General features: G+C 47.0%; 1 protein-coding gene across 1 annotated transcript in view; it reads right to left on the bottom strand.

The window, feature by feature from the left end:
* Positions 1 to 332: 332 nt before the first annotated feature.
* PTCHD4 (patched domain containing 4) overlaps positions 333 to 13,575 on the bottom strand; it is a 109,805-nt gene continuing 96,562 nt past the window's right edge. Inside the window, exon 3 of the mRNA XM_084830290.1 lies at positions 333 to 1,966. Coding sequence (XP_084686416.1) covers positions 333 to 1,966 — 1,634 coding nt within the window. The remainder of the gene's footprint in view (positions 1,967 to 13,575) is intronic.

Below are 13,575 nucleotides of genomic sequence, written 5' to 3'. Positions count from 1 at the left end.
TGAAACCTTTGTGACCATTTTTTATTGGTAGCTTAAGCCAAACCTGGTAATTATTCTTTTTGATAAAACTGCCAGTAAACATTTGCCTTGGAGAAGTGAAAACAATATGCAGTGATTTTTTCTCTGCATTCTTTTCTTCTTTTTAAAAAAATGCTTATTATTTTAACAACACTTTCACCTCCATGTCTCATAAATACTCCTTTCTTGGGCTTCCTTTGTCTTGTTGCACATGGGCCAGCACAAGCAGCGGGGATCTTTACTCTACTTTCCCTGCAGCTCTGTGTAATATATATATATTTTAGTAATAAAAAACCCACTTTTTAAAATGACTTTCAGACCGCCGTCACATGATCAGGATTCTCTTGAATTTCTATGCATTCAATTTCTTCTCGCTCCTTTCGTTTGGCCCGTTTCTTTTTCTTGTGGTGCTTTTTGGAGGGTGGGAAAAACGTTAGGAAGACGGGTAAAATAACAAAACAGTGCAGAAGTGTGCAACTGCCAGTGAGCAGCAAGCATTTGAACAGTGTGAAGGTCAAGTTCGAAGGCACAAAAAGGAGGGGGACCAACCCAATAAGAAAAGAAGTAACGTTTTGCAAAATTGCTGTTCCATGTTCTTGAAGTGAACTTTTTATACACTGAGTTCGGGTGTGCTCAGTCGCTAGTACAAATGTGTAAAGCAGGGGTGCACAGTGATCTATGGAAAAATTCAAAGTGTAAATAAGGCACAGTATAGAAATGCAATCCATGTCTACATTCCATAAAGTCATCAAGCCCAGGACACCCAACTCTATTGAGGTGACAGTAAGTATTAACCAGAAGTTCCCCAGAGGATGAATAACCAGGAAAAAGGTAAGTAACAACACCAGCAAAATGCCAAAACCTGAAATCAAGACAGGCATAGTTATTGATAGGCTGTATTGGTCCATGAAGACAAAGGTAGGGTTGAATACTATGAACTTGATGCTCTGTTTCAGAGACAGTGGTCTTAGTTTTTCCAGTAACTCTATAACATCTCTTTGTGTTTTTTCACTAGTCCTAGCCACAAGATACATGCGGGAAGCAATTATGCTATTCACATTTCCAGCCTTGGAGAAAATGATGTCATTTTTGAAATGCTGGAATTCTGGCTTTCTTAAAAAGGAATTTTGGAGGATGCTAAGGAAGTCACTTTTATTGGTGGCACTAATGTTCCCAGCTCTCAGATATTGATAATATTGTTGAAGCCAGGACAATGTGTTGAAGCCTTCACTAAGTTTCTTTAAGTCACCTTGCACAGTGCCATTCCAGTACTCAAGAGGTTCATAGATGTAGAACCCTATCACTGGACTGTAATTGCTAAAGTACTTCTGTTGAATGAGAGCATAGGACACACTTGGAGAATTGCTGGAAAGGAGATTGATAATATTGGCCCCATCACTGATCTGCAAGCAGCCCATAAAGGAGAAAGAAGCATAAATGAGATACAGTATCACCACAAATGGCTTAACGTAGATGTTGGTAATCCATTCATTATAATGCTCCCGTAAAAAATGTTGGATAAAGTGGTTCTGGTATGGGTCAGCTTCATGATGAGAAGAGTGTTGGTAGCCATCACTCATCATGGTTTGGAACCAAACAGGCTTCCTTTCCAGGTATTCTGCAGATGGGATTTTACAGCAGAAGATGCTGTGGTAACGATTCTGCTCCAACTGCCCAGCAAAGACCAGACAGGAGCCAAAGAAGGAGAAGATATAGAAGTAGTTCAACAGGATGGAGATGCACATATTCTGGCAGAAGAGTTTCACAGCCTCAATGTTCGTGAAAGGGCTGGCACCCATGCCAAAGGCTATGAAGTACAAGGAGCTTGTCATTGTATAGGAGACCATTACATCGGAGTAGGCATCTGCAACTCTGTCTTTGAATGGCAAGCTTTCTCTGGTTCGGCGCCATCCTGACAGAAGCTCAAACACTCCTTTTGTTCCATGACCTAAAGCAATGACAATGAGGAAATACATTAATTTATTTTCATTGATCACCAAATCTCCTTCTTTGACTGTACTTATGAGTGATCATCATATCTATGGATAATTGGTGCGAAACGGTAATACATAATCACTTTAATAAATGACCTGGATGCTCTATATCAGTTATTGGCATAGAGCCCATTTTTTTTACTCTTTTTTATTATTATTAGTTTTGCTCAACAGAAACTACAATTATTCCAGTGTGAGAGCAGAATTGTGTCCTTGAACTAACACCTTCTTACTAGGGATGGTGCAGGTGCCTGACTGGGTCTGGGATTCCATTAGGCTCCCCCCCGCCCCACCCACACCTCTGGACCATGCCCACTGAGCCTCTGGCCTCGCTCGCCCCTGCTCGCGCCCTCCCAGATGTTCCCTGCACTCACCCAGACCTGATCTATGCAATATTAGAGGCATAAATGGCCCATTTATGCCTCTAATATTGTATATATCAACCTTTCCCAGCCTGAATTTGCACATATTTAAATATGCGTATTTTTAAAGACCTCCTTTTTTTCTGGAAAAACAAGCTCAGGAAAATGGCAGGCACTTGCATTCAGGATCCAGGGTGAGTGTGGGTGGCTCAGTGAGCTTGTGGGGGCTCAAGCGTTGGTTGGGAGGGTCGAATGGGGCAGCGCTTCAACAGGCACCTGCCGATACCAGATGGAGGTGGGTCTGTCCATTCCCACTTCTTACTAAATCCTCTGAGCAGGATTCCACAAATCACTCACAAAGGACACCATGGTGATGGCTTCTCCCTGCTGTTGTGAGTGTCCCTTTCCTTCTCTCTAATTCATGTGAATGAGCTGATAAACCATGAGCTTCAGGCAGGCTTTACAGTTCTTTAAGCAATTAGCCTAAGTTCCCAAACTGTGGAGATGCAGGAATTTGGGCAGGGTGGCCAGATGCAAAAGACTATTCTACACAATAGTTGTGTAAAAAAAAAAAAGTCAGCAGATGTAGCTTGCCATGAAAGCTACACCTGCTGAAATTCCCTCTTCTACACATCTGCTAAAGGTGCAAGGGCCCTGACCTCTTTTGCATCTGGTCATCATAACACCTGGCAATTTACTCTGAAGGAGTGTTTATGTGAGTAGCGGGTTGGAACAATTCTAGTCTCAAAGTGAGGGGCAGGGAGGGCATTTCAGGCTGCAGTGAATTTCTTTTATATATATATTCTACTCATGGGTCAAACTTGAGGAAAGACTTCCGCTTCTGACATTTCAGACTGCTAGCCATAATGGTAAGAAACCAAATACCAAACATAAATAATAAAAAATCAAAGAAAACAATAGTATAGGGCAGGGCTGGATATTTTTCTCTTTCTTTGATGGGACTAACAGTTTAAAGCAAGCATTTTAAAATAGTAGCAGTCATTTGATGCCAAATGCTTAATGTATTTTACAGCCTGACCCTATGCTTACTCAAAAGGAAGTCCCACTAAGTTCAATGACGCTCACTCCCTTGTAAGTGTGCATCGGATTGCAGTCAGCTTTGGGGCCGATATCGGCCTGGTTGAGCACCTGCTGGGGCCCATGGCCCACCAGCAGTCCCACTGCCACTGCCAATCCCTGGGATCTCCTGGCTTAGAGATGGGGGAGGATTTAATTCCGTTTCTATATTGATACGGACATATCAGATGTGCACTTCCTGAATCGGTATGTGAACTGGAATGCAGCATTCACACTTCATCAGATTTTGCAATACAGTTCTCCGAGCAAAAGGTGCATACAAAAATGTGTATATTAGGGGAATATGCATGTAAAATGTGTATATAGTGAAATAAACACAAAAAAGCATTATGTAAGGGGAAATTGCTTGTAAAAATGCATACATTAGACAAAAGTGCATAAAAATGTATATCCATACAAAATCCATATATCCATGCAAAACTCAATACGAATTTCCACACAGACTTAAAGAAAAAAAATCGCAAAGTGGTGTGGAAACAGAATGGAATGAACTGGAGGCTGGGAAAATGAGAAACAGAGAAATTGAAATTGACAGATTGCCCATCCCCACTACTGCTTGTGAAAGCAACCTCCTCATACCTTCTCTCCCTCCCTCTCTGGGGGGTGATGCTGATTGGGCCCAGAGGGAGAGACAATTGAATAGGCAGCAGAGAGGAAGCGGAGGGGGAGGTTGGACCACTCAGGAAGAAAGGCCCACTGACAGCATCTTGCCCAAGGGCTCCCCAAAACCTGGAACTAGCCCTGCTTAGTTGATTGAACAGTTAGGAAGTGTCATAACTGAAATGCAGCTGAATTCCCTCTTGCTTTTGAACAGAGGCCTTTACTCAGGTTTTAAATAAAACTGGACTGTTCTGAAAACCTGTGCAGCATATGTTTACTCAGAACTACGTCCCACTGTGTTCAGTGAGGTTTATTCACTAGTATATCTGTTTAGGATTATTGCCGCCTAAATGAAGGATCCTGGATGCTAAAAATCTGGTTTTGTAATGAGTTTTGAATACAAAACAATGTCCAGAACATAACTTTTCCAAACACTGTGGGCAGAGAGTTTCAGTGATGCAGGTTGTAAAACTGCACCTGAGAAGTAGATTAGTCTATGAAAACTCATGCCAGAAAAACATTAGTAGTCTTTATGGGCCACAGTCTAAAAATTGGGTGGTTGTTACCTTTGGGAGTGTTTAAACACGTTACTTTTTTTTATATATATAGCCTTCAACAGACCAGCTTATTCTTCAACATATTGGCATAACAAAAAGTATTGTCACAGAATTACATTCTCTTTCATTTTCATCTCTCTGGTTTTTATTTCACACATAATACTTTACATTTGTTGAACTGCTTTGTTACTTTCTCACATTTGAATATTACACAGTTTCTGATATTGTTCTGCACCAGTGGTGCACAACCCACACGTCACTTGTGACCCTCAGCAGTGGGTTGTTCTCCAGCAACCTTGTCCCTGCCTGCTTCCTGCTTTTAACTACAGTGTCCTGAAGCAGCTGCATGCAATCGGTCCTCTTGCTTCTGAGAGCCTCCTTGTTTTAAAAGGACAGAGGCCCACCTATGTTGTTCTTTTACATGCAGCCACCTTCACTCTGCTGGGGTTGGTGGCATTTCACCCTCTGAATCCTTTGGCGAGGCTGCAGCCAGGCAAGGAACATCCACAGGAGGTGGGGGGCTTGGGCTCCTTCTGCGCTGGTCCCTTCCCCTGGGCCTGCAGCCTGCCATTCCCCTTCATCCTCAGAGAAGTCCAAGGGAGACATGACACTATCCTCCTGCCCAAGCTCATTCTTCCTCCACCCCCACCCCCCAGCCCTGGCCGGGGGGCAAGTACTTGGGCTGTGTCTTCCCTGGAGTGTTCTTCCAGACCGTATCCCTTCCAGTCAATCAGGTACTGGAGCTGGCCATGACACTGGCAAGAATCTAAAATCTGGGCAACTTCAAACTACTCCTCCCCATCTACCTGCACCAGAGGTGGAGGCAGCTGTTGAGCACTCAAAGGATGAGGTGGGAGGGTCAGAATGAGCAGTGATCAATGGAACATGGGGTGAAAACGAAGGGACGCAGGGAACTGCAGCTAGAAGGCCACTAGGTTGATCTGCCAGGTGATCCAGAAAGGAGCAATGTGCCATGTGTCCAGCTTCCAAGATGGTCTCAAGGCATGCAGGAACTTGTCCCCTATCACACTCTCTCCCCTATCTTCAGCAGAGGGCCAGGCTGGCAGTGGTGGTCAGCAAATTGCTTGTACATTTCTTTTGCCTCGTCTAGTTGATCTTTCAGGACCTCCTGTATGGCCTTCAATTCCTGCACCACGAGGTCTGCAGCAGGGACCAGTGAGGGAGGTGCCACTGACAGGAAGAATCTGGGGTGATAGCCATAGGTGGCAAAGAAAGGGGTCTGCTGGGTGGATGCATGTGGGGAGTTGTTGTATGTGAATTCTGCTAGCGGGAGTAGAGCCACCCAATCATCTTGCTGGAAGCTGACATAACATCATAAATACTGTTCCAGTGTGGAAATACTGTTCGTGTGCTCTGTCTGGCTGTCCAATTGGGGGTGATGAGCTGAGGACAGGTGGACTTGTTCGTTGAGGGCATGAAACAGGGCATGCCAAAACCGGGCTGTGAATTGGGACCCCCAGTCTGAGATCAGGTAATCCGGGAGATCATGAAGATGGAAAACCTGGGTCAGGAACATCCGGGCAGTCACCTGAGCTGAGGGAAGACTGGCACATGGGAGAAAGTGGGCCATCTTGGTGAACAGGTCCACCATGACAAGAATTGTGGTCATTCCTTTGGAGCTGGGCAGGTCGGTGATAAAATCCAAGGATACAGATTGCCATGGCCCCGGGGGAGTGGGAAGTGGAAGCAAGAGGCCAAGTGGCCACCCAGGAGGTACCTTGGCCCACTGATAGGTGTCGCAAGCTGCCACATAGTCTTTGACATCTGCATGAACCCAAGGCTACCAGAAGTCTTGCAAAACTAGGTGGAGGGTCTTATACGTCTCAAAGTGACCAGCCGGTCAGCTGTAATGGTATAGCTGGAGCACCTCTCCTCATACGGTTCCTGAATATACAGGTAACTTTGGTGGTACAACAAGCCATCCTGCATGGAAAAGGGGTTGTCTGCAGCAGGGGTTCCAGACTGGAGGTCTGGCCAGACATATGGGTCGCTCTGCTGTACCCCCATACCCGGTCCACCAGAGGCAGGAGTTGCGGGGTGGCTGCAAAGTTTTCAAGGTCAAAAGATGGGCTGCAGAGGATGACCAGTTGTCTTGGATCACTATTCAGGCTTGCGGGAAAGTGCATCTTCCTGTTTGTCCTGGCATCCCAGGAGGTACGTGACAGTGAAGTTGAACTGGGAAAAAAAAAGAGACCACCGGATCCGGCACTGGTTAAGTCTCCGGGCACTTTGCAAGTAATCTAGGTTTCTATGATCTGTCCGTACTTGCACTGGATGACATGCCCCTTCCAGCAGGTCACACCACAGCTCAAATGCCACCTTGATGACCAGCAGCTCCCTCTCTCAGATGGTGTAGTTCATTTGGACAGGTTGAGCTTTCTCGAATGGAAGGCACAAGGGAGTAAGGTCTGCCCCTTCACAGCTGGCTGGAACAGGACTGCTGCCACAGCCTTGTCAGCTGTGTCAGCTTCTATGGTGAAAGGCTTAGTGGGGTCCGGCTGTTGCAAGATGGGGGCTGAGGTAAATGCCACCTTGAGGTGTTGAAACACCCGCTGAGCTGCCTTTGTCCACTGAAACTTCTCCTTGGCTCAAAGCAGGTCCGAGAGGGGTGCAGTTAACTCAGAGAAGTGGGAAAGGCACCACTGGTAGTAGTTGGCAAAGCCAAGGAGGCGTTGTACATCTTTCACGCAGCGGGGCACCTGCCACTGCAAGATGCTCTCTACTTTTGCTGGGTCCATCTGAATCCCAGAGGGGGAGATACAGTGAGCCAGGAAGTCGATGGTCACCAGGTCGAATACGCACTTCTCCAGCTTGCAAATAAGTGGTGTTGTCTTAGCCTCTGTAACACTGCTCGCAGGTGGTTTTTATGTTCACTGGGATTGCATGAGTAGATCAGAATGTCATCCAAATCACTAGGAAGCAGTCTAGGAAATCCCAGAAGATGTCATTCATAAAATGATGGAAGACAGCAGAGGCGTTGCATAGCCCAAACGGCATTACAATATATTCAAAATGGCTGTATCTCATGTGAAAAGCCATCTTCCATTTGTCCCCCTCCCAGATGCGTACTAGATTATAGGCCCCATGCAGATCCAGCTTAGTAAAAACCTTGGCCTCCCATAACTGCTTCAAGAGTTCAGGGATCAATGGCAAAGGCTAGCGGTTCCAGACAGTGATCTGGTTGAGAGCCCAGTAATCATTACACAGTCTCAATTCCCCACACTTCTCCTTGACGAACAACATGGGGGCAGCAGTCGGTGATGTAGAGGGATGGGTGAACCCTCAACGCAGGTTCTTGTCTATGAATTTTCACAGGGCAGCTAGCTCAGGCTTGGATAAGGAATAAATTCTCCCCACTGGAATCTTGGCCCCTGGTATCAACTTGATTGGGCAGTCATAGGGGCGGCGAGGTGGGAGCTGATCTGCCTCTCGCTTCATGAACAAGTCATGAAACTCCCAGTGTAGCAGAAATCAGAGTCAGAGAGACCACGGAGTGAAGGAAAAGGAGATTCTTCTTTATTTAACGTGCGGGCTTAAGGCTGGAATCTCTTCCAAAGAGCCAGAAGCCCCGAGGTACATTAACACATAGCTTTTATAGACATGACAACAAGCAGTTTCCCCCCACCCCTTCTTGGAAAACTTCCTGAGTTCAGGGTTTTCTTCCCAGGTGGTTAACACCTGCTCCTTCTGGACCCAATACGTGGTTTGGCAATGAGGCAAGGAGAGAGATACTTGACCTGTTGACCACTGGATGCAGGGGTCATGTTGTTGAAGCCAATCTAGATCGCGCACCAGTAGGAAGTGCGGGGCTGCCGCAAGGTAGAACTGAATGACCTCCTGATGTCCTACCTGGGCCATCTTTAGTGGTACAGTTTCCTGGGCCACAGGCCCAGAGGTGAGCAAGCGGCCATCAGTAGTCTCCACCAATACAGGCTGGGACGTAGATTGGCAAGGAATTTGGTGCAAATCTGCGAAGGCCAGGTCCATAAAACTACTGGTGCAACCCAAGTCCAACATGGCTTTGGCCTGCAGGGTCCCCTGTCTAGGGACCTTCAGAGAGACTAGCATGGTCAGATGCATGGAGGGTGAGGAGCTGGACTGGTAGGCCGTCTGGAAGACAGAACCACCCTGGTCTAAGAACCATCCCATTGTGGCCGGGATGTGGCAGCTTTTCTGGGGTTGTGGTGGGGGGTAATTTGGCTAGGCAATGGGCCGCAAAATGGCCAGGGCCCCACAATATAGGCATAAACCCTGATGATGATGCCTCTGCTTCTCCTCGGTGAATAGGCGTGACTGAGCTCTGCCCAACTGCACTGGTTCTTCCAGTGGAACAGCTTCCCCCAGAGGGGTCTCTTGTTCTGTCTCCCTTGGGGTGGCATCTCTGTGGGCTAACTGAGCTATGTGGGCTAACCGGCAATGAACTGAGGCATGTCTGTTTTCCAACCTCCCAATCCGGAGGCACAAGTGGATCATAGCTTGCAGGGTGGTGGGACATTCCACTCAGGATAATTCATCCAGCAGTGCATTGGAGAGCCCCTCCTGAAATTGGCCATGAAGGCCGCCTCAGGTCTTTCTGTAGCAGGCAAAACTCAGTTATGTATTCTGTGAGGGAGTGGTGGCCTTGTCTCAACTGCCTTATTTGGCTGTTAGCAGTAGAAGCTTTCACTGGGTCCTTGAACATGGCCCTAAGCTCCCTGCAAAATGCAGCCAGGTACACTAATAGGGGTCTGTTCTCCAGCAAGAGAGGCATGGCCCATCTGGTTGCGGCTCCAGTAAGGAGGCTAATCAGGAACCCCACCCGTGTCTTATCATCCGGGAAGGCCTCTGGCTTCAGGTCCATGAAGAGTTGGATTTGTACCAGAAAGGCAAGGAGCTGCTCTGACGTGCCTGATGTTAGGGGTGTCTCTGAGCTCAGGGAGTGGGATAGCAGTTCAGATTTTGAAGTAGAACCATCAGACATGGGGGAGTTGTTGTTTTCTCAGGCTAGTCTAGATATGAGTAGGCTGGCTTCTCAGATTACAAACATACAGATGGCTGAGCTTGAGGGTCACTCCTCATCCCCCCCCCCTTAAGAGAGGCAGCGAACAGGAGATTGACCTAATAGATGCCAGGCGCTGGTTCAGAGTAAAAAGAGAGAGAAGGCGGGGGCGGAACTTAGACAGTCTACCCAATTGGCCTTGCGTGAGAAGCTGTGCTTAGAGGCCTCACGAGAAGAGAGGGACCTCCCTGCCCTTAAGTTAGACTAGCAGGACCACCTCCCTCTTCAAAGGGAGGGCAACTCTCGTAAATTCCATATGGATCCCCTGAAGGCATTCCTTGTAGATGGAGAGTTTCTCTGAGAATTTGCATCTGTATGACCATGTGCAGTAATGGAATAAAAGGTGCAGACTGAAGCCTCTCGTCTGTGTATGTTTAGGCATTTGAAGTGAAGTTGGGGCTAGGGTTGACACCTGAAAACTTCTCTGGGACTGCCACAGGACATTTTGCCTTCACAGGGGGTGGGGCAGGGGCAGCTGCTCCTGCCTGAGCTTGTAGAACTTGCACAGCTGCTGTGAGCACCTCAATTTGAGAGTGGAGGTACGCATTTTCCTGCTGCAGATGTTCCATGGCAGCTGGATTCCAGCTGCCTCCCTCTCTCTATTATTTTTGTTTTTTTAGGTGGCTGGAGAATAAGCTGTCAGTTCTGGCCAGCTGACCACAGCTGGCGGCAATAACTTACTGGCTGATAGCAGGGTCATAAACCTGTCCAAGGCTAAGAGGAAAAAGGAAGCTGAAGCAGGAAACTTTACCATCAAATCCAAGGCGGTGTCACTAGGGATGGCGGAGAATTTCTCCCCGAATCTTCTGGGGGCCAAGCGCCAATGCATTCGGCCCCCCGAAATCGGCGGTGAAATTCTCCGCCCCCCCCGTGACGGGACTTACCTTTGGCGAATGTCCCTCCTGGCGGCAGGTCCCGGTGGCGGTTCGGCGGCATTTCGTCGCGGGCGGGGGCGGCAGCCAGTCTCCTGACCGGCTGCTGCCGCCGCCATTGCAAAAAAAAAAACTAAAGTAAAAAAAAAACCCACACACCCGTGCATAGGCTACGTAATGATTTACGTAGCCTATCACGGCTAGATTTCCAAAGTCAGCCGTGATAGGCTACGTAAATCGTTACGTAGCCTATCACGGGTGACTTTGAAAAAAAGGGAAAAAAAGCGCGTACGCAAATGGCGGCGCCCATGGGCACCGCCATTTGCGTTCCTTATTTGGGCCCGGGTAGTCTACGTAAAGATTTACGTAGACTACGGCGAAAATAAGGGAACGCTATTCCCTTATTTAATAAGGGAAAGCCAGGCCTGGCAACTATAAGAAAGGCAGTACTCCCCAATATTTGTTGTGGATGAGGATGATAACTTTGCTATTAGTTAATTAGTTAATCCTGAAGGGGCAGGATTGCAGGTTGAGATCGATAGGCATATGGTCAAGGAACACCTAATTACTTTGAATGAGTTCAGATCTCCAGGGCCAGATGAACTGCATCCTAGAGTAATAAAGGAACTGGCAGAAGAGCTCTCAGAACCACTGTCTATTATCTTTGAGAAATCATGGAGGATGGGTGAAGTGCCAGATGATTAGAGGAGGGCTAATGTTGTCCCTATTTTGGCCACCTAATGCGAAGAAAAAACTCTCTGGAAAAGACCCTGATGCTGGGAAAGACTGAAGGCAAAAGGAGAAGGGGATGGCAGAGGATGAGATGACTAGATAGCATCACTGATGCAATGAATGTGAACTTGAGCATGCTCCGGGAGAGAGCGGAGGACAGGAAGGCCTGGCGTGCTATGGTCCATGGGGTCATGAAGAGTCGGACACGACTGAACGACTGAACAACAACAACAACAAATGTTGTCCCTATCTTCAAAGAGGGCAAAAAGGAGGAACCTGGGAACTACAGACCAGTCAGTCTGACATTAAGCCCGGGGAAAATTCTGGAGCAGATGATAAAGCAATCCATCTGTAAGCACCTTGAAAACAATGCAGTGATGACTCAAAGCCAACATGGATTTGTCAAAAAAAAGTCCTGTCAGACAAATCTGATCTCATTTTTTGATCAAGTAACCTCCCTTGTGGACCGTGGGAATGCTGTAGACATCATATACCTCAACTTCAGCAAAGCTTTCGACAAAGTGCCCCATGATCTCCTGATGAGCAAACTAGCTCAAAGTGGGCTAGATGAAACAACGATCAGCTGGATCCACAGTTGATTACAGAACCAGACTCAAAGAGTGCTTATCCATGGGATCTTCTCAAACTGGGGAGAGGTAACGAGCGGGGTACCACAGGGCTCAGTCCAGGGCCCTCTTCAACATTTTTATTAATGACTTGGAGGATGCTGATTAAATTTTCAGATGACACAAAATTGGGCAGGATAGCTAATAACTTGGAAGACAGAAACAGAATTCAAAGTGACCTTGATAGGCTGTGCTGGGCAGAAAAAAACAGAATGAAATTTAATAGGGATAAATGCCAAGTTCTGCACCTATGAAAAAGAAAGCAAATGCACAGTTACAAGATGGGCGATACTTGGCTCAACGACACTACAGGCGGGAAGGATCTTGGAATTGTTGTAGATCACAAGCTAAATATGAGCCAACAATGTGATGTGGCTGCAAAAAAGGCAAATGCTCTTTTGGGCTGCATTCATAGAAGCATGGCTTCCAAATCCTGGGAATTACTAGTTCCCCTCTACTCAGCACTGGTTAGGCCTCATCTGGAGTACTGTGTCCAGTTCTGGGCACTACATTTTAAGAAAGATGCAGACAAACTGGAGAGGGTTCAGAGGAGGGCACTGAAGATGATCAAGGGACTGCAAACAAGCCCTATGAAGAGAGACTGAAAGAACCGGGCATGTTTAGCCTTAAGAAGAGAAGACCGGGGGGAGATAGGATTTATTGTTCAGTCATTCAGTCGTGTCCGACTCTTCGTGACCCCATGGACCATAGCACGCCAGGCCTTCCTGTCCTGCGCTCTCCCCGGAGCATGCTCAAGTCCATATTCATTGCATCGGTGATGCTATCTAGCCATCTCATCCTCTGCCATCCCCTTCTCCTTTTGCCTTCAGTCTTTCCCAGCATCAGGGTCTTTTTCAGAGAGTTTTCTCTTCGCATTAGGTGGCCAAAATATTTGAGCTTCAGCTTCAGTATCTGTCCTTCCAATGAGCAGTCAGGGTTGATTTCCTTTAGGATTGACTGATTGGACCTCCTTGCAGTCCAGGGGACTCGTAAGAGTCTTCTCCAGCACCACAGTTCGAAAGCATCAATTCTTCGGCGCTCAGCCTTCCTTATAGTCCAGCTCTCACAGCCATACGTTACTACTGGGAAAACCATAGCTTTGATTATGCAGACCTTCGTCGGCAAGGTGATGTCTCTGCTTCTTACTATGCTTTCTAGGTTTGCCATAGCTTTCCTCCCAAGGAGCAAGCGTCTTTTAATTTCATGGCTACAGTCACCGTCTGCGGTGATCTTGGAGCCCAAGAAAATAAAATCTGTCACTGCTTCCATTTCTTCCCCTTCCATATGCCAGGAAGTGATGGAGCCAGATGCCATGATCTTCGTTTTTTTAATGTTGAGTTTCAAACCAGCTTTTGTACTCTCCTCTTTCACCTTCAACAAGAGGCTCTTTAGATCCTTTTCGCTTTCTGCCATGAGGGTGGTATCGTCTGCATATCGGAGGTTATTGATAATTCTCCCGGCAATCTTAATTCCGACCTGTGATTCATCCAACCCAGCGTTTCTCATGATGTACTCTGCATATAAGTTAAATAAGCAGGGCGACAATATACAGCCTTGTCGTACTCCTTTCCCAATTTTGAACCAATTGGTTGTTCCATGTCTGGTTCTTACTGTTGCTTCTTGAACCTCGTACAGGTTTCTCAGGAGACAGGTAAGG

Source organism: Heloderma suspectum, chromosome 1, assembly GCF_057233095.1.
Source record: "Heloderma suspectum isolate Gila_16-S chromosome 1, 16-S_ref, whole genome shotgun sequence".
Taxonomy (NCBI): Eukaryota; Metazoa; Chordata; class Lepidosauria; order Squamata; family Helodermatidae; genus Heloderma; species Heloderma suspectum.
Note: the sequence above shows the minus strand (reverse complement) of the source record. Positions and strands in the feature narration are given on the sequence as shown.